General features: G+C 39.6%; 1 protein-coding gene across 1 annotated transcript in view; it reads right to left on the reverse strand.

Moving 5' to 3' along the window:
- The window catches only part of COL11A1 (collagen type XI alpha 1 chain), a 164,533-nt gene extending 154,148 nt beyond the window's left edge, over nucleotides 1-10,385 (reverse strand). The window contains exon 1 of the mRNA XM_075038798.1: nucleotides 9,980-10,385. Coding sequence (XP_074894899.1) covers nucleotides 9,980-10,094 — 115 coding nt within the window. The 5' untranslated portion in view covers nucleotides 10,095-10,385. The remainder of the gene's footprint in view (nucleotides 1-9,979) is intronic.
- Nucleotides 10,386-22,203: the final 11,818 nt, after the last annotated feature.

The raw sequence follows: 22,203 nt of genomic DNA on the forward strand, positions 1-22,203 counted from the left end.
AAAAAAATTCTGCATGCTTGTGAGTGCTTCCTCAGAAATTCTTTTTTAATGCATATAGGCTAATTGGTTATCAGATAGGTTTCTAACCAGCCTTTCCTACATAAAACTGTATTGAGAAACAGTTTATAGGTCAGTTCCATGAGTGGCTACAATTCCGCGCTACTGTGGATCTTACTCAGTATTTCATGTCTTAGATCTTAAGAGGTCAAACATATAGAGTGATCCTATCACAGATGCATGCAGTGGTCCTCAGTAGACTTGGAATACATGCAGATTGGACAGGTATTATTCAGCGAATTGAGAGTTCGAGTGAATTTGATTATCCCTTAAGAGAGAACCAAAGAAGCCAGAATGGACAACTGTGCTTCTTATCTAAAAGGTCCCATACCTTGAGTTTTCTTCTATTCTACACAGAACATACTGCGAGTCCCTTAGAAGCTGCAGTGAGAAATCAATATAGCCCTGAACCTTTTCAGATAGGCTATACCAAACTTGACATCTATTATCTTTCTATAAACTGTCCGGCAAAGCATTTTTAGCTGCAGTGAAAGCTGCTAGTGACTAAGGACCAAACAGTTCAAGACAGACTTTTACTGAAGATAGGGTATACAGAGGAAACGATCATCTGCATTTTCAGAAGGAAAGACTTCACTGTCAGGCCTCGAAGTAAAACTCTCCAGGACTGACAGGAAAGTGACTGTGGTGGCAACTTCTGGCTACAAAATTCATTCCCATAAGAAATTGTTCAGGGGATGACTCATTTAGATGAAAATATTTTTCTTTCTGTTCAAATGCCTAATAAAGCATAGAAGTTGAAATTCTATTATATTTAGATTTTGGTCTGGTAACTCCTGGGTCTTAGTCTCTTAATTTTATGAGAAAGTTCAGGCACAATGATCCTTCCCTATTTAAAGGCTATGTTCACCTACATAATTTACAAGATGCTCCCAGATTACATACCGGGGGACATACTTTAAATGCAAATAATAACAAAACTCAGGGGGAAAAAAGCCAGTATTCTTTACTTTACAGATACACCTTAGCAAACTGAGTGTGCAACTGTTTGCTATACTGTTAATAAATTTGGCAACTGTGGCTCTTCCTTTTTCAGATATAGCAAACCGTCTTTTTATAATAAACAGTATTATATATTTTTCAGATATAATAAACAGATAACGTCTCGAGTTATTGTAATTCTTCAGCAACATCCTTCTTTTGATTAATGTGGAAGTGAAAATTTATCAGTAATGACTCCACAAATAGCCTGTAAGAGTTACAATCAATAACTCGTAATTGGTGAGATACAAACCTGGAGTAGAAAAGAGCTTAATTTGCCCCAGTAAAAAGCATTATCTGAGAAATTTAAGAAGACTAATGTTTCTAAATTACTATCATTTTACTTCATATTTTTCCATGGAAATATGTTTCATTCTGCCAGTAATCTGTTCCAATGGAACCACCAGAAAACTAAAACTTCAGTGTTGAAACATTAATCTTCAATTCTAAATGGAGTGTTTTTTTTAAAGTTTAGTCCAGCTTCATTTCACTGTGACAGATCATTTAAAGAGTAGAAGCTATTATAGCCTAGTAGGCTAAAATATGCATATTTGGTGGGTAATGATGAAGGAACTCCTTATATCTGTGGACAAGACTTTCAAAATAGGCTACCTATGGTTAGATTTCTAGGTATATATTTAGGAACTTAAATAGAAGGTACTGCTGCTCCACAGTTTTTTGAACCTATGCTACCTATTAAAGGCATAATAGCCTACAGTTATTTAGTTTATTTACTTTTCTTAAATTTTGAATCTTCATCGCTATAAGTGCTCATTCTAAGGGCTCTCCATGTATTCTATAGGTGAGTAAGGGTAAAAACTACTATGATGAAGGTTTCTAACTGACACTCATTTGACAGTCCAAGTCTTAATGAATGTAAGAGGTGAAAATATTTTCATGAACAAGAACTCATACGAAGGGGTAACTAGTCTTCAGTTTCTGCTGTTGACCTCTCAGAACAGTGCTGTCAGGCCAGAAGAAGGGAGAAAAGTTTTTCTTTTAAAAACAGTCTTAAATACAGATTGTGTCAAAGTTCTTCTACATAGGTCTATTTTAGCTACCATTTGCCAAGCTGTTTCAGCAGTTCTCCTACTGTGAAACCTGATAACTTTTCCCCTCCTTGCATTCCTTCTCCCAGATTATTGGTCCAGTTTCTGATTCTATCAACAATCAGCAAGCAGTTTCGTTTACCAGCTAGACCTAAGTTTGCTAGAGCAGGAAGAGAGTGAATGCTGCCACTTTGCCAAATTATCAGTAAGGAAATCTTTACTAGCAGTGTTAGAATCTGGATTTGTTAAACTGTTAGTTTGTTGACCTTTAGGATACAAGACCCATCTATTATCAGAAATCTGTTCTATTTCTAATGTGATAGGAATATTTTTGCTCTTATTTTACCCTTATGCACTTTTACTTATTGTGGGCAGCTATGATGGGCATGCTTTAAAAACAGAAATACATCTAATTATTATTTTCTGTACTTATTAACTTACTGTGTCTTCATCTGTTAAGCATTAATACAGGGGTAAACATCAAAAAGCAGGAATTCAAAAGCATGTTATGCCCAAAATGCTTCATTGAGCTTACCAGTTCTTAGAAGGACTCTACTGCCTTCCCACTGCAGGCTCTGGTGTCTGTATCCCAAGCAATGATTCCCTGCAGTTCTGCCATAGGTGTCTAAGCACTAGAAAAGGATCAGGCACTCTTCTGTCCTTAGCATTTCCTACTGGCTAGCTCTGGGCAGATCTGCACTTCCTCACAGTCTTTTGGGATTGGCAGTCTGAGAATCGCCTGTCTCGCAACTCTCTACTGAGAGCTCAGACACATTAACAGAAGACTGTTCTGGGAGCAAGCATGAAAAGCATCGGTTCTGCAAGTGTCCTTTGTGAAGGTTCCTATACTTTTCATAGATGTTAACCAAAGGGCTTTACAGAATTGGATAATATGAACTCTCTGTTTTCTGGGCTGCAAAACTGAGTTACAGAGCATCTTCTAGGTACAAAAATCAAACCAATTAAGCTGCCTAAAGTAATTACATAGTGCTCCTGAAAATCAAGCTGGTTTTTTTCTAGGTACCTAAATATAAATTTATGAGATTAACTGAATAGATATTGCCCATGTATATATTTCTAGAGACATACTTTAAGGTTGATTTACCTGTTAAAAATTTTCCTACATGTTAGCTTTTAGATGAATTATGTAATTGGGATCTTGGCTGGTGACAATTTTGGAAAAAGGTGTTATTGCAGTAATTTCATATTTAATGATTACAAGAACTAGAGATTATCCAGATGCATACAGGAATGTTTTAACCAGCCTATGATTGACTATTTCACCAACAGAGGGCTTGCGTAGAACTGCTCAGAACTGGCTACTTCTGTTTCCACACCAGTTATTTGAAAATTTTTCATTGACTTCCTATGCCGCAAAATTTGCTAAATACATAATAGTATTTCAAAGACAATAAAGACAGTCTATGCATATATGGGATGCATTTTTGATACTCACCAAGTACTAACTATATCTCTTTTTCAAGACCAATCTCTAACACTCATACAGTAAAAAAGAAAAACAAACACTAAAAAGCTCTTAAACCCCATACTGAAACCAGTGGAAAACCTGCCTATATCAACGACACACTCAGATCTTTAATAAGGTTAGCTTGCAGGCTGGTTTCTGTTACATTGCACAATTTTGGAGTGTAACCTAGATTTTGAGATTGACATTTCATATTTGCTTTATATATTTTGCCACAACACATGACTTTTTTATTACTGAAAAACCTCTTTGAGACTAGATAGGTTGTACTTTTAGCACTTGTTCAGCAACATTGACTACAATCAAGCACTAAAGACCTGATCCTGATTCCATAAAATGTTTCACTTGTTACCCACAAAAGATTGGGCTAGTTCATCATCTGGTGCAGACCTGTATTGGTCCATCAGTTTACAATATTTTAACATCTGTCTCAATACTTCTGTGGAGTTATTCCTATTTTACACCACAGTAGATTATATCAGAACTGCAGTCCAAGTGTCTAACTATGTTGAGGCCTCTGCTAAGATTTAAAAAGTTCTTTTTGTACAGACAGTGGAGACAGTACTTCCAACTGTGAAAGTCAGCAAAACAAGTATTAAATTCTTGGAGTATCCTGTTTCTTTTACCGTATCAAAAAAAGACACAGTCTAAAAATGGTCACTGCTACAGGAAGAGACAAGGTATTCCCTCAGCAGTTAAGCATGAAAGAAATCAAGCCCACTTAAAAGCTTTGTCAGTCAAGGTATTTATTCAGAAATAATTCCAACAGACTTCAAAAACATCTTCTAATAAATGGGAGTTTTCAAATGTGGAACATTTGTACATTTTTCAGCAATAAGCATAGAAAAAACGCAAAACACAGCTAAGCACAAGATTTACAAATGGTGCCATTTAAAGTATTTAATTTGATAGGGAAACAACTACATGATTTTTTTCAAATCATACAACTAAAAACTTTCACCATACTTTCACTGGTGTCGAGGTATTATCTCCCTTCTGAGAGCAATGCAAGGAAATCAGACCCAATTCTGCATCCTACTGATATTAGCAGGAATTCCACTTAAGCAGACAGCAAAGTTGTAAACCCTTGAATTTTATTTTTTTAATAAACTATGAACAACCTATCAGCTTACTATGATAATTTGAGTAAATACACAGGTAAGGAACAGAGTAGGTAAAACTTAGACTACAGTAATACTTTAACAATGTGACCATAATTTGACTCATAACTAAGTTAATTCATATTACAGACGAAGCTTAGCTGCCAGTGACATTATTCATAGCACAATCAGGATCTTCATTTTTTTAATCATAATTTATAATACATCTTTCAATTTCCTTTGCAGCAAATACTTTACTTCCATAATATCAGCTCTGCCAAGTAACTTCTGTTTCACATACTGTATGCATTAACACTTTGACATACAGTGAAGTCCCAGACCTAGAATTTGTAAAGGTTTTTACAACCCCTTATGTGTGATAATGTGCTAAAAAGAATTTAAGTTCTGCCAGATTTTACTACTATTGTAATAACAGGGTCAACAATTAATCCTTACATTTACAGTCTGTAAACTTGGTATTTAATACTGAGTAGTACAGTTATAAGCCCTTGCAACAAGCATGTGTGTTCACCTAATTCCTTTTAAGCCACTGCTCTCTATTGTGTCCATCCAGAGGGCAAATCTTTATCACTGCATGAGATTTCACACTCTTAGAACATTAGAGATTTCTCCCAAGCTCTGCTTAATTTATTCCCCCCTATTATCAACAAATACTCAGAACCTATTATCAACAAATACTCAGAACAACAATAAATTAACCAATGCTGGGAGGATTTCTTCTGAAAAGAAGCAGAGAGAGCTCTACAGAGAAAAGAAAAGCAACTTCTTAATCTTGCTGGCAGATGGAAACCCTACTGTTCACCACTGTACAAAACAAATCCAGGAGAGACATAATTGCTCCAGTGTGTTTTAGGTATAACTTCACTTCAGTAGTAATGTCATGGCTCTTTTATTATGCTGCAACCTTGTTAGAATTAAGGGCCCTATTTGGAGGAGACCAAATAACTTTGGGCAAGACAATTGTGCAACTGAGTACCACAACTTCTTTCCTACATTTTACAACTGCTACAGACACCAATTTTAGCAACAATGTCTGTCTTTTTTTTTTTTTTTTGTAACTATCCATCTGATAACCAGAAAACACTGTAGCACCAGGAAAGGTTTTATAGCAAAGATTATTTTTTCTAGTGACATTCCAATAGCAGGTGCTAGGCACAGAGATCATTTCAAGCCAAAACCACTGAATATTTGAACATTTGTGGGTATTCTATATGTACTTATATACAGTTACATTTGTTAAGATATACACAAAACTGAAGTTGAGAAACTTCTTTTCTGCAGGGCTAGTAAAAAGATATAGTTTCCTGCAGCCTGAATAGTCCTTTCTGGGATTCTTGTGAAGTCTCCTTCTAAAGTAAATGCAAAGATTCATGCTCTAGAGAATCTACAACACATACCAGTCATTTTTCTGTGTCAGATGTCTGCTGCTGAAGCTGAAATAATTATTTTACCTTAGAAACAATTTAAAAAATCTAAATCATATAGCAAAACAGACATATACATGCAGGTCTCTCTTGCACTATACTGGGAAGACTGGACCATTTCACCTGCTGATCCCTGGGACTCAGAAAAACTTCAGCTAGGACCACTAGCTGAATCTAGTGAAATCACCCTTTGTTTAATCACTTTTGCTCACTTTGTGAATACCCATCTGAGAAACCCCTGTATGTCCTCTGTTTCTGAAGGTTAATGGCATTTTGATAAACTAAAATCAGCACACAAGACTATTTCACTGTAAAATAAAGGAACAACAAAAACGTTTATATTCTTTTTCAACCTTAAAAGTGAATTGATCAGTTAAAATCAAAAGTGCTTTACATCACTAACAGTTCTGAGAAGAGATTCATACTTTTCTAGTTTAAAACACCTTTTTGTACAAGTTTAGACTAGCCAGATACATTAAACAGTTTTCATTCAAGAAACAGATCTGTATCTTCCCAGTGCAACTTACTAAGCAATTACAAACAAGTAACAGTGTTAAGTGTGCATCCACAAAGAAAACTCTCCTTTTGCCATCACTAGTGGGCCCAGTTCTGCATTCCTTCTGCACCTAGAACTCCCACTAGTTTCCAAGCCTGTGTGTGGGAAGTACAAGGAACCTTTGTATTTCCTAAGATGACTGTAAAAAGTATCTATTCTATATTAGAAACAAATCTGCCTGTTGCTTACAGAAGGTCCAAAGTGTATTTTCTATATATAGCTTCATAGCCTCATTTTCAGTAAGGATTCTTAAATCTTTTTGCACTCAGATTAAGAGCTGGATTTCCATTTGCTTGAAAAAGCTCATAAATAATAAAAAGACTGATTTTTCATTTCTTGCCCATGAAATTTAAATAAGCATCACAATAGTGCATTGATGCCAGGCCCTTACAAAAAATTTATAGTGTTGAAGCCATGCCATTTTGACTAAATGAGTTTATTCATTCCAAACACATTACCAACAGATTAAGTATTAAAGGTGAGGAAGGGGAAAGGAAATCAAAGGATGTCTTTTAAAATACTGAATTTTGTTTGCTTTAGCCAAGTCATAAAGCAAAAATATTTTCTAAAAGGAGCTGCTTAAGAGCTGGTGGGCACTGAGCTGACCAAATATGAGTCACTAGTTTTCCCATTCAGTTGCTTCTCACTTCTGTAACTTTTTCTGCCTAAAGAAGAAATAACTCAAGAGCTCAATCAAATCTTCGCACCCCCTTTCTTGGTACTATGAAAGATACCTCATACTTCTCTTTCTCTTTTGTGTTAAATAAAGAACCTTGAAAAAAAGTCAAGAATTTTAGGAATCTTTTGAGGTTTCTCTACATGGAGTGGATTCTGTTGTCTTAAAAAGAAGTCACTGCTATATGAGTAACACTTTATATGAATACACCATTTCTTTACACAGGGGTATGTAATTTTCTTTACATAGGGGTAGTTTATGAAAAGTCAGTTGAAGAATATAGCATTTAATTTAACAGAGTTTATAAGGGCAATGATTCATATTTTACCCAGCACTGTCATTTAAGTCATATTGTTTACCTGCTGCAGTATGCTATTTTATTTTATTCCTCAATATTTTCCCTCTCCTACTTTCAAATATGAATCATTATGTCCTATTTATCTTTTAACTACTTTAAATAAGATTAGAATACATAAAAGATGATTCAGAAATATCTCCCTTGTACTCTGTTAGGGAAAATAGGTCAAATTCTACTCCCTCTGTAGTCAATGGAAAAACTCTTGCTGACTTCAATAACAGATCAAGCCCTAAACACACAGCTCCCTGTAGTTTCTAAGCAAATGGCATACTGTATTTCAGAAAAGTTCAAGAAGTAAGTTCTTTTCAGAATGCTTCTACAAACACAAGAGGCCTGTAGTTTTATGTTTCCGAAATGTCCTTTACACATAAGGCTAGAGGGAAAGATTTTTAATATAGCTTTTTAATTTAGTAGAGTTATCAAAACCAAATTAGTCTGCCTAATGTTGCTGAATGTATTTCAGTAAGTACCAGATAACTTGTGTTGATTTTTCCTGGGCTGCTTGGGTTTAGATTTTAATTTTTCATTTGCATGCAACCCGTTATGTAAAGATAATCTACATAAATCCTACTTAATTAAGTCAGTTCTACTGTGAATGGTCACATGAAAAGTAGTATAAAAAATCTATCATGCTTTTGCGAACAGTATTGCTTCTTGAAGAAGTTTAGTTTCAACACAGTAATTGAGGAGACACATCCTGGGAGCTCTGCGAGGTTAATTCACCCTGGGTGTAACTCCACTGGGGTCCGTGGAATTGCAACAAGGATGAAATTTGACCCAATCCAATCCCTGTCAGAAACGGGGCCAGCAGGGGGCAGAAGCCTTGATGGATCTGACACCGTCAAGCTTGTGCTCAGGTATAAAGGGCTTGAATGGAAACTGGTCACTTTACTGTGCTCCCTCCAGGACTCCTGTTGATTCAGAAAGTGGGAATTCAGATCGATAAATACCTCGTTAAAATAATAAATGCGTAAAAATTGAACCTTTCTTTTCGGCGAGTTAAACCCCTTCATGGATGTCAGACCCACAAAAACCCCAAAACCTCAATCCCAGCCAGATTGGCCCCCAGATGCGCCTGCGGACTCCAGCGGGAGGGAGGGATGGAAGGAGGGAGGAAAAGGCAGCATTTCCCCCCTCTGTCGGGGAGGAAAGCGCTCCCGCCACCGGAGATCGTACACTGCAGCCCCGCGAAATGTGCGAGCACATCTCAAAGAGCCGGAGCGCCTCGCCGGCGCCCGGATGGGACGGCGCGGCGGGCGGCCGAGGGCTGAACCGTGCCGGGTAGCAGTGCGGAGGGGAGAAGTGCGGGGGACGAGAGGGGGCAGCGATTCCTTTCTGCTGAAGCTGCCTGGCTCTTGTTCCCACTGCAAGTCCCGCGCGGGCTGCACCCTACCCACCAGGTCCACGGACACCTAAGGGACCACTCGACCCCCCCCCCCCCCCCCCGGGGAGGCTGCAAAGGGGGAAGGAGGCTAGGGACGGCGCCCCGGCTCTGACACCGCCCGTGTGGAGCCCAGAGACCGTCAGGCTGAGCCTCCCGACACCCCCACCCCCCCCCGCCGGGGCATCTGCGGGCCCGGCGCTGCCCACACCACCTGCGGGGCGCCGCTACCGCCAGGAGCTGCTCTCCTCAACGTCTGGCAAAGGGCCCCTTCAAACGTATTTTCTCCTCCCCTCGCGTCTTGGAAAACTTTTTGCCCACTGGAACACTTTGCAAAGGGAAAAAAAATAAAAAAAGCGGAGAATGGAGAAAAATGAGAGCGGAGAGCCTCCACCCCCCAACTTTCCCTTTCCTCGCCCCTCCGAGAGAAAGGCAGATGCTTGTCGCTCCATTTCAGCCACAACTTGGTGAACTTGAGCAGAGTAACCACTCTCTAAGTTCAACAAAACCGAAAATCGTACGCACGCTCCACAAAACTGAGTTCAGCGCTGGAAGAGAAGTCATTCTGTTCAACAAGTATTTCTTCCATCTTCCCACTCCGCCAGCGCATCCCCTTCACTGCATTAAAACCACATCCAAAGTTAAACGCTGAGGCTGAACGGGAGCCACCCCTCCGCGGCACCTGGGAGGGACATCCCTGCCCGCGCTGCCGGGGGCTCCCAGCGGGTCTCCGCGCCCCGAGCCGGCCCCGAGCCTCGGGAGCCGCTCCGACAGGTTTCCTCCGAAACGCGGCCCCAGCCGTGCCCTAGCTCCTTCTGCCCGGGGCGGGGAGAGAGGCGACTGGACCCCCCGGCTCCCCTTTGCTTTCTTACCTCCTCTGACCTCTGCAGCCCGGAGAAGGACGGCGAAGGTGATGAGCACGGTTACAGCCGAGTCCCAGGGCCACCTTCTCGTTTTCCACCTTGTGGACCATCTCTGCATCTCCATGCTGGGCACCCACAAGTGTGAATTAAACCCGGGCGCCTTCAGTTTATACCAGCTCCGTCCTTTCCACTATATTCCCAGAGAAGATTTCTCCTATAGAGCCATACGTAGTATACCAAGAGGGGGTTCTCTTTCACACACCCCTCCCTCTCGGCCCGGCCTTGCGCAGGCCCCTCCGACCCGTCCTCCCCGGTGCCCTGCCTTCAGACTGAAGGGAGATGAGGGGCTTTAATCAAAACGCGAGGAGCGCCGCATCCCCCTAAAGGCTTCATCCCGTCAGAGGGCTGGGCGAGAGGCTCCCAGGGCCACCCCTGGAGCCCAACTGACACGCCAGCCGCCGGGCGGAGGCCAATCGCGCGGCTCCCCCGGCCGCCCACAGCACCGCCCTCCGCCTCGGCGGCGGCACACCGGCCTCTGAGCGGCCGCCAGCCTCACGCGGCACCGCCGGCCCCCGGGACGGCGGAGAGCGGCCCTCCCGAAGGCGCCTGGGGAACGGGAAACGGCGGGGCGGGAGCGAGCCGGGGGAGGCCGCTGGGGTGCCCCGTCACCGGGACACCGCTGCCCGCTCTGTCCCGCCGCCGCCCCCTGCCCGCCCCGCCACCGCGCCGCGGGCCCCGCGCGCCCGGAGCATGCGCAGTTCCGGCCGCGGCTCCCCGCGGAGCGGAGCCGAGCGGAGCGGAGGGGCGCGCGGCGCGAAACGGGGATGCTTGGCGGGGAGGGAGGGGTGGGCAGGGGGGCGACACTCGGGACGAGCGGAAAGGCGGGGGAGGGGGACGCCGGGTAGGGAGGGAGCGGGGGAGGGGGCGGTGTTTGAGGGGGGAAATGCGCGTGAGAGGAGCCGGGGCGCTGAGGTGAAGGCCTGCGGCGGGGTGCACTCCGAAACTCTGCCTGCTAGCGTTGGTGCGGCGGCGGGTCTGGGCCCCGCGGCCCGTACGCCGTCACACCCGCTGCCAGGCGCAACTTGTTCTCACACGCCCTCGGGGGACCTGCGGGGACTTCGCTTTAAGGAGGCTGTAAGAAAGGAGGGAGCGGGGTGATGAAGGAAAAGCCCGCCACCAAAGAGCCGTCCCCATTCCCCGCCTCACCACATCCTGGAAGTCGGGGAGCAAGGTTTCACAGCTCCTCCCCGAGAAACCTCGTGTCCTGCTGTCCCACGGGTGCAGCAGTCGGTAGCGGGGACCGACCTGTAGGTAGGTAGGGGAGACCTCTGGCAGAGCCGAGTCGTGCAGCAGGTCTGGTCGAGATCCTCCGGAGGGATCAGGTTCTGCCCTGGCTCCTCTGGGAAGTTGAAGAAAACTAGCATTGCATTTTAATAGAAGTGTATATAAAATGTTTAAAGCTTGCTGTCATCGAGATCTTTAACACCTTACAGCACGTAATAAACATACGGTTTATCTACAAAATACGTGTCGCTTTTACGTGTCAAATGAAATTTCAGAAGTGCATTTTCCTTTCTTACAGTATCTCACATTTTAAGATACCTAGCTCTTTCTGTCCTTGATTTTCTGAAATAGTTGGTATCGTTGCTATTAGATTTACAAATGAGGGGACTGAGGTGCATAGCACAGTTACATCTAAGCTCCCTTAAATGCTGTGGATTGGGTGCCATTCTGTGAAGAGATAGATACACAAGGTTTTTGTGGCACTTCAAGTAGGTAGCCACAGTAGAGCTGTGGAGCACCAAAATGCCATGTCTATCCCACTTTTCTGTATCAAAGCTTACTCCTTCAGAACTGGTCACAATTGTCTGTCTTAAACCCTAACCACATACAGGGCCCCAAAAGTCAGGAACTGATTATTAGGACTATTATTGTTGCCCTACCAATCTGTGTTGTTCTCAGTTGTTTACTAGATGCTTCCTAGAACAGATCAAGTTAATTCATTGTTTCATCCTCCTTCATTACAATGTCAGTAGGTAGTCCCGATGGCAATTTATTCTTTTCACTTAATACTTTGTTACTGGAAAATCTCATATACTATGAAGTTTCAAGTTTCCTCTTGATGCTTATAAATTACACATCTTTCCATCACCAGCATTTTTGCTACTTCCAGTCTCTTATGACATGTTGTGTCTCTGACATTATTTTTTTTTTGAGCCGTCCTGGTAGCCTAAATGAATACAGCTAAACTGTATCTTAGTAAAAAGAAAAAATTCTGTCTCTGCCAAGAGAGGAAATGGAAGCATTTCAGATAGGTGGTGAAAAAGAGCAGGTGTTCTCACAGTGCAGAGAATAGTAATTTAACACAGTGCCTTTACAGCTATTTAAATTTTAGGAGATGTGGTTCAGCCCCCAAAGTGTCAGTGGAAAGATACCCGCTGATTTTTGTGGTCCTGCATCAATCCAAAGCAGAACAAATAGGACAAAATGCTGAGTATTTGGCAGAATTTTAGATTCCTGAAAGGCATTAGAAGGAAAACATATTAATCCAGGTGAGGCAGCATGCTTATATCAATATACAATTCTGTATAATTCTATATAAATTCTAGTACCAGAACCACATTTTTTTAGAGCTAGCTCAGTTATTTTTGCATGCCAGCATATCAAGCCACACAGACGGGTAATAAATTACCATCAGGTTCTGCAGTTACAAGAGAAAAGTTACATGTCATTTAGGTGAAGATCCACATCTTGCAGCCCTCAAATTCAGTATTTAAGGACTATTGATTTTCATTTAACTGATTTTCTTAGTTATTGTTTGTAATCTTCTTAATTGCCACAATGGTGTTCCAGAGTGAAGTAATTGCAGCCTAGGTGCCATGAAAATATGTCAAAGAATAGATAACAGTTTAGAGCATGGATAAGCTTTACGAGTGCCATAAAATTATTCTTAAAAGATTTTTGGTAGAAAATTTCAACACTTGGATGTAATTTCAGGAGAAATATGTTCTTTCTTGAATCTGAAACAGGGTTAAAACATGAAAATGTTTTCAGAGAGAAACAGAAGAGAAGTGAGTATTGTTATTTTTTAAATCAACTGTGATCCACAGTGGTTTGTTCTTTCCGTTGGCTTTCTTGTTCCTCATTACTCTTCAAGACAGTTTTAGTGAAAAGACGAAGCACTGTGACATTCATTATGTTCTATCCCTGATACATCAATGTTGGCAGATTAGCCCATGTTTAAATATTAGGAATTGCTTTCTTGTATGGGCACAGATGGGTCATTGTTGTATTTTGGGGCAGAGAGGGGGAGGGGATTAGGAACTACGGAGAAGAGAATATGTTTCCTTGGACCACTATAGTTTACAAGAAACTCACAGCAGCAGCGCTTTCACATTCTTCAGACTATAGACACCATAATTAAATGCAACTGTAAATGTGATGTTCTTTGGCTGTCTTGCAATCATACTGTGTTTTTCCTAGCATATTCCTTGACATCACCAAAAGCAAGAGACTTCTCTCTGTATATAAAGGGGTCATTTCACTGGGAATAACTGTATCAGTCCTATTGGAACTAGTAGACTATCTGTTTAGGAGGTAGAAATGACAGTTAGGTTTAGGCTGAAGGTTTTAGCAAAGAGCTCAGGGTATGATACCTTTCTACAAGTTCCCCCAAAGTTAAGCGTGCTGGTAGAAATCATTGACTAATATCATCTTTAACTATGGGGGTCACTCCCTTATATGCTAGTTAATTCAAGTTATAATTAGTGTTCGAGCAATAGTGTTAGAGTTTGAGAATCCTAACTGTCCTAAACCCTGAGTAATGCTCAACTATGCAAGACTGCCAAAGATGAGTAGCAGGGAGGTATTAATAGAATCTGATGTACTGTGTTGCGATTTCCTGTAGAAAATGGTGCCCTTCCTAAAAATAAAACTACTATTAAAAATGAGTTTAATACTGATACTAAATTCTAAATTGTCACAGTTTCCACTTGCATTTTGAACCTGTGGGAAACAAGGAGATGAGAAGGAGGTAGGCATTGACAGAAGCCAGTGCCTTATACCAACTGACAGAAACCAATGCCTTAGTCTCCTATAGGCTGAGAATAATTCTAGTGTTAGGCAGAGGGTTTAAGCTTTAACGAAAATAGAGCATCAACAGGTAAATTCATTTCTTATAAATGCAACAATCTTGACAGCAAGCTTTGTGTTAGTGTAGTTAGCAGCCAAAGCCTTTCATCATTTTCTTCCTCAAGAGAAAATAATATTTCTACACCAGATGGAGAAATAAGCTAAGGGTCTATATTTTATTTTACAGTTGGAATTCATTCTCTATATCTGAACAAGGCTTTTGGTACACTTGAGGTTAGGTTTTTTAATATAATATGTCTGCATCCCTGAGTAATGTTCGGCTCTACAGGTTCCCTTGCAGATAAGCATAGAAACCGTACAAATGAAAACCGGAGGCCAATATTGTTTTATATTACATCAATAGGTTCCTATGTATAAATTACAAATTGGTGTTGGACTCTGCAGAGACTACAGAGGTGACAATTGGACAGATACTGCTAGAAGCCTTATATTGTCTTATATTGTCAGTCTCTGTAGGAATACTTGCCCTAGGAGAGTGTTGTTAGTGTTTAAAACAGGTTAAGCGTAGGGGTTTGGAAACCAATGACTAAGTATGAAGAGCATACCTTATGGTGGAATCTACAGTGTTCCCAGAAATAAGAATTAATAAGGCTCAGGTCATATGAACAGAAGCTGTTGACTTTTCCTCTAGTAATTGATCCTGCAGTTAATAATAATGCAAGAGTTAGAATTTGAGGTATAGGATTTTAGGATTAATGTTTTGGAATCTTTAGAGTGAATCTAGTAAATAAAATGGGCCAGGGACTGTTCTGTAGCCCTGTGGTGTCTGGTCATCTGGATAGGGTTGAGATTAGATTTACTATCTAGAATCCAATTTATTGCTAGTCTCTGGAATGTTCTTAGGGGCAGGAAAGAGACCAGTGATGCTACAAGCTGATGCTATTTGTTCTCTTTCAGTAATGATTTACTATCTTTCAGATTAAGATTAGGGAATTGTCAAGACCCCAGTTCATCATCAGTTTTTACATATCTGAAGAGTTAGAAAGGTTGCTGTCAACAGGCGGAGAGGTTTAGGTGAGGACTCAACAACATAATTCATAGACAACCCAGCTGATTGGATCTAGAGATACAAAGTGGTCTGGTACCATCAAGATCCAGTACCTTATTTTCTGTTTGCTATCTTTTTCGTCTGTCAAGCCTATATACAGTTGTCATTAAGGTTACACTACAAAAGATGACTTCAGGAGACTGGTCATTGCTGGGGAATACAAAGCAGCTTATTGCTATCAATGGCCAATGCCTTGTTTTCAGGACTGCGTATAAGTGAAGGTTAGGGATAAGACTGGCTTGAAGATTAGAGTAGAAAAAGAATATTTTCAAGACCCACACTTACAGTCAGATCTGCAAAGCTTGCAGGAGTAGGACGTATGGAATCATCATGAGCTTATATTCTTTTGGGTAACCGTATGTATGCATATAAAATTAGGGGTTGGGATGGAGTTAGGAGTATCATTTGGGAAATGAAAACTTGAGCATGCTGGATGGTTGTTGGATTCTGCACAGCTCATTGAGTTAAGAACAGCTCTGATGTTTTCATGGGCCATTGTCTTAGTTCAGATATGGTGTAACTGTTGCCAAACAGACTACACCTAAGTTTACAACTTAGCATAGTTTGTACAGATCCATCACCTTGCTGCAATGAAAGTAAAGTTTAGGACTGGGGTTATGTTCAGTGCTTAAGGCAAAAAAATCCAAGAGTCTTGCTATTGTTATGAGAATGTGTCATCTTTTGTTTTGTTACAAGCACTGGTTACCTAGCTATGTATTAGAGTTGGGCTTGAGAAGAATTAATCTGGAGACCCTGAATTATGAGTTGATTTTGTGTGAGCTGCAGCTAGTAATAGGGGTCAGTCTCTTAGTTTCATGTTTGCTGTGGTTATTGGTCTGATTATGGTTGCAATTTAGGAAGAAGGTTGAAGAACCCTCCCCGCGTGGATTCTCTGCACATCAAAGGGAGAGGAAAGAAACTGGTATTATCAGGAGCTAATGCATTATTTTCATAATTTTTTTTTGTTGGTGTTGTTTACTTAGTCATAACAGAGATCAGGATTGTTTGGAAAAAAAACTAGTTTATTACTTGATTCTGACCTGTCTGTGCAGACAAGATGAGGGCATGTGTTCTTTCCTAGAGCTCCCTACCCCCTTGCTACTTTCATGCACACCTCCATGTCACACAGTTGCCTTCCTTCACATGTTCTACTCCCCAACCCTCCTTCTTATCACTGTACATCTATATTGTTAAATGAGAGGAAGAGTAACTGACTGCATTTATGTAAAATCTTGCCACAATTAAGGAGCACAATTTTTTCATTAACTTTGTTCTTTTCATTGATAGATGTAGTCTGACAAATTTGTAATTCTCCATGAAGTTCCTCCTGTCTTGCTTTACACAGACTTAGTATACATAAAAGCAAGCACTGTTCTAATGCTGATACACATGACCTATTTGAGGAGCTACAGTATATGGTATGACTGGGACGTTAGTTTCTCTGTGGATTGTGGATCTGTAGGACCACACATTTGTGAATGGAAGATTTTCTGACTGGAATTGTTCTGGGAATGTGCTACGTGTTTGGCCTCAGGTTAAAACAGAATGTTAAAACTCTGTCAACCTATGAAGTTCATTGAAGAAAAGCAGCAATCACTATCTTTCCTGGTCTCATTGACTTTGTTGGATCTTAATCATGACTGTCTTGTAGAATAGTCTGATCTTCTTGCACCTCACTCAATAGAGAGAAAAATATCGCTGAAATATCATTTTGCAGCATATAAAGAGCACAACATTTCCATCCTGTTCAGCAAGCAGCAGGAAGTACCGAGTATCATGCAGCATTGCCAGCTCTGCGTGGTAACTGAGTTGAAGTTTTTGGGGCTTGTTCCTAATTTTTCAAGGTTCATCTACTGATACTTTATAGCACAGCACAGTCTAATTGATACAGCAACCCACCATTCCTTTTTCATTTGCATGAATTTCTTCTTGGGATCATAACCTCTTGTAATCACAATTATACTTAATTCAAGAGAAAAAAAAATATAAGCAATTAGTGTAACGTGTAATACATCTCCTAAGACATGACATATAAAGGATACCAGAATTTTCCTTATTAAGACAACTGTAAATGAGACATACATATTTGATGGGTGGATTAGTTTCTCAGTTTCTGTCTAGTTTTTAGATATGGCCATTACACACCAGATCTGTCAAAAATCTACATTTTGATTGCCATTTCTGAATTTATTTAATGGCCAACTGAAACTTACCTTTATAAGTCTGTCATGGTTTTGCAACACAAAACTTTCAAATATTTGCCTTTAATTGCTGGTTCCTTCATTGATTTGTTTTTATGATTATCTGAGACTTCCTTTTGCTGCAGACCAGTTGAAACAGATACGTGGGCTGGGGGAACTATCAGGGGACAGTTTGGACAGGCTCAGTTACTCTCAGAGCCAACTGTTTATCTTATCAGACAGAGTCTCCCTGATCAGTTCTGCTTTAATTAGTTTTGTTCTTGAAGCAGTGGGCCATTATCTACATACCACAGTCCATTTTTAATTACGACTTGTGACAAATTAAGAACGCAGATGTTTAAGTATAAAAAGTCTCTTACAGTCCCTGTTCTGCATTGTTTTGTGGCATTGTGTTGTATTGGGGGAGTACTGGTGGCCTATCTAATACACAAGGAGGCAGTGCAGGCACAGACTAATGGTCTCAATGTGTCACACACTTGTAGCATGTTTATTAGTTTCTGGCAACACTAATGCTACCACCCTCACAGTTCCTTTTAACTGGGGGAAATTAAGACAGGGAGAGAACTAAGAAGGTGAATAGCTAACAGGAAATTAATTTATGCCTAGTCATGACAGTCCTGTACTTCCTATGCATAGACTCCTCACAACTGAATCACTTGTCAAAGTACTGTGGAGTGGAATAAAAGTTTATCCAGTTCTAGAAGAAAAAGCACTGAGAAAACAAAGGTAGCATTTCAGGGAGGCCTTCTGCCTCAGGTAGCTCCCTGTCTCATGCCTGCCCTCTCACTCACCCAAGTTTGAGAAGAGAAGGACTGAAACATAATGTGCATCTAAATAAATAAAAAATAAAAGAAAGAATAAATTAGTAGTTTATCATTCAACAATTACTTAAGTCCCTTTATATTTAACTCATTCCTCCAAAATAACACATCCTGTCAAAGGACTCACAGGGGTTGTCAAATGACAATTGCTTTGGAATATGAGAGTGCTGGCAGACTTGTTCAAATATTTCTCATTATCCACCTCAAATAATGGCCATTTTAATAGCACTAGCTGATGAAAACTGAATCACATGCATTATCATGCCATGTAATAATTCTTTGTTAGACATAATTCTGTATTTATCACAGAAAAAAAAAAAGAAACTCCATTGAGGAAAGTCGTTGAGTTATGTGTAGTAGCTTTAAAATTAAGACATGGCAAAGCTTTTAATTTGATTTGGTGCCTTTTCATTGTTTAAGATTTGAAAACTCTGTTTAGGGCTGACCATGCCCTTTTGAAATGTGAGGCAGCCTTCAGTACACAAGTCCTATCAAAGTCTTGGGGACCAGTCCCAGGAGGCCAGTGGGCTGTGTGTGTTAACAGCAGTTCCCAGAAGGCATTGAGTAGTTCATGTGACAGGGAATAATGAAAAAAGGATTGCACTAAAACTGCCAAATTGCCTTGAGCTTCCTGTCCATGGGCATAGATTTCTGCAGAGCACGTAACTCGTCTCTCAAAGGCTGTGTATTTACATGTTGTTTGTGCATTTGTGTGGGTGTCAAAAAGGCAAGTCTCTTGAAAATATTATTTTAATCATTGTTTAATGTAATAAAATGTGAATATTTGCTTGTGATATTAGGAAAAACAGAGGAGAATACAGCAGCTCTGTGAGAATCACAAAAGAATAAGGAAATGCAGGACCAGCAGAACATCTCTGCATACACTTTGTCCTATTTGATGATATCTTGAAATTGTGAATCACCTTTTTTTCTCTGTAATATGTGTTATACTAAATGACCAATATGTTGATTGCTACTTCATTGACTCTTAGTAGCATTCATCTCCCTTTAACACTTTAAAAAACCTGCCAAACAGGTGCTTGCAATGCTTCCATAACTCTACTGCAGTCTGTAATAATCTCAACTGCCCATATTTTGATTTTTTTTTTCCAGAAAGTGTTATTTTTTAGTCAATACAATGAAAATTATTAACTTTATCAGAATAATGTCAAATTTCTCTTTCAACATGTATCTTCAAAGCAGCAGTGGGTGTCCAAGCCCTGCTGTCTGCCAGGCACATTGCCCAAACAAAAAAATAATTAGATTCATTTGTAGCCAGTCTGGAGTGAAGAAAAAAAGTAATGAGGTCTACTAGCATAGTGATAATTGAGGAAGATGAAAACAGTAAACTGGAAAAAGTACAAAATGTAAAACTCTACATTAAAATCTAGCTTTATTAATATTAATTTCACAAGATACTATAAAATAGGCAATAAAAATATAAGAAGGTGAAAGTTCACATTTGGGTTCTTAGTTAAAGAAATGCAAGTTCCATTACATTGCTTCTTCCACTACTATATTATTTTATGAGTTACATGATCTGGACACTCAAGATTAAAGTACTAGGCTGCTGATCATTAAGTTATCATAGTAATAAGTAAATTTTATACTAGATAACAATCTTCAGTAGATGCTAGTGAGTCCAGAATTCAATTATTTAAGTATTAAATTTGTTCTGGTGATTTTTACATAGATGATGAGAATGTAAATATTTTCCTTATTTATATACTGAAAGTTCTATAGGTATAATGAAAAAAAAATGATGAAGTTATACATAATGCCTTGAGATTAGATTGCTAAAGCAAAACATCAATCAGAATAAAATCTGAACATTGAAAAATGCAGTACTGTCAAATGAGCCAAATGCAACAAATTGCAGAATTTCTGAAATACAGTGAGCAAAACAATGAAGTTTGAAATACACCTCTTTGTTTGTACTGCTGTTAGACATGAAACCAGAGATCAATTCTTTGTGCCAGGTGCAGTATTAGTGTAGATTCTCATTGTTTGGAGAAATCAAGATTCAGATATGCTTATAGCATCTACAGTGTATGTTTGCAGATTCTGAAGTGTAGGAGGCAATGTTTACTCTATTTTATGCTAAGGATTAATTTATTGTATCCAGATTGATTCCAGATGATGACTGCAGTAATTTTCCAAAATTTATTATATGGTTTAGTCTTCTAATTCTCTACCAAATTAAAATCAGATATGAGAGAGAGACTGAGATATGGAGAGAAAAAAAATATTTGAATCCAAATATTGATTATTTAGCTACCTTGTTATCATCACTAGATTGCTCAGAATCCTTCAATACTCATAAAGATAGACCTTAAGGATCATCACATTTGCAGACAATAGCATTTTCAAAATTGGGCTTTGTTATGTAGGATTTTATACATCTGTTTTTATTTTTAGGTATGTAAAACCCTCAAAATTCATTCCAGATGATATATAGCAATCTTGTCTTTTACTTTCCCCTAGGTAAGAACATCCAACCTATCTTAACCATAAATACTGTTTCTATTCTTTCTTTATTCCCACATCTGCAAGCCAGCTATGATTCTGGTCCTTCTAGTATTTTGGCAGGTGCTTAATTTTTAAATATGTAAGTATATCTGTGCACCCCATTTGGGTATATAGATATATATATGTATCTTTTTCTCCCCAGGACTAGTTCCAACTACTACAAGGTAGCTGGAAATTTCTAAAATCATTGTATGTAGGTGGTGGTTTTGATATACAAAAAGTAAAATCAATATATATTTCTTGGGCATCTGTATGGTGGCTCAGACAAAGATAAACTGGAATGATGTTACTATTATTTTGAGTTGGAGGAGAGTTGAAGTGGATGAAAAAAAGGAGAAAAAAAAAGGAAGATTAGTTCACTGTAGATACTCTTCTGTTGGACCCAGAATGATTATGTATTGAAAAACCTGGAAAGACCAATAGGAAGAGGGGAGTGAGAAAGGCTTATTTGCAGTGCTCTGCTTTGGGAGAGAAGAACCACTAAATGAAAATGGACATTGTCTCCACCATTCAGTGTTGCCGGTGCTGCTAATGCCCAGGGAAAGAGATTGATGAAATATTGAAAACCCAGTAGAACAATCTGAGTTAGTATCTAAGATAAGCTCCAGTCTTACAGTTTTAATTTTTGAAATAATACCCTAAATTCCTGCAAACCCATGGTAAATTGCAGCTAATTGAATAGGATCAGAATTTCCCACATTTTAAGATAGAGACAAATTTCTTCATGAATATAAGCAAGCATAACTATTGACTTCAGTGGACTCATGTCAGATTATATTAGAGCTCTGAATTTGGCCTTTTTGCTTTTGGAGCCCAAAGTGAATGTTTTGTGGATGACAGTGTTTCAAGAAAGATGCATTTTGACAGGAATGAGAATAATGAACAGGCAGCTGGAAATACCTGGGCATGTTATACTTCTTGGCAGACTTCACAAGCAGTATTGCTGCTGACTTTGGAGTTGCCTGCGGGTCTGTCACTTTGTTCGTCTCTGTCAGGATTGATTTTTCAGAACTACTTTGTCTCCAAGGCGTCATTTCCCCGATGGCTTACCTTAGCCTGTAAGGCTGTTATCTGTTTTGAATATGTCTTAAACTCCCAAGAAATCTCTGGAGCAGTTTCTTTATTATAAAAAGTAATGGGAAAGGGATGGTAGCTTGTCATCCTATTATTTGTGTAGAAACATAATTTATGATAGCATATCTTTATGATATGTTTCTGTAACTGACTGGACTTAGTATTTTTGAGAAGAAATAATTTAGAAAGACCCATGAAATTACCTTACAAAATGAAGCTGCTAATTTATTTAATATTAGTTGCCCTTACACTGTTAGTCACATTGTGAAATTTAATCTAATACTGCATTGAGAAAGAAGAACACAATGTTTTAAAAATTGTGGTTGTTGAGAAAGCAATAGTACACTATCACAGCAGATATTCATAAAATTTCAAACACCTACATCGATCAAACAATAAAAAATGGAA

This window comes from Buteo buteo, chromosome 10 (assembly GCF_964188355.1).
Source record: "Buteo buteo chromosome 10, bButBut1.hap1.1, whole genome shotgun sequence".
NCBI classification, from domain to species: domain Eukaryota; kingdom Metazoa; phylum Chordata; class Aves; order Accipitriformes; family Accipitridae; genus Buteo; species Buteo buteo.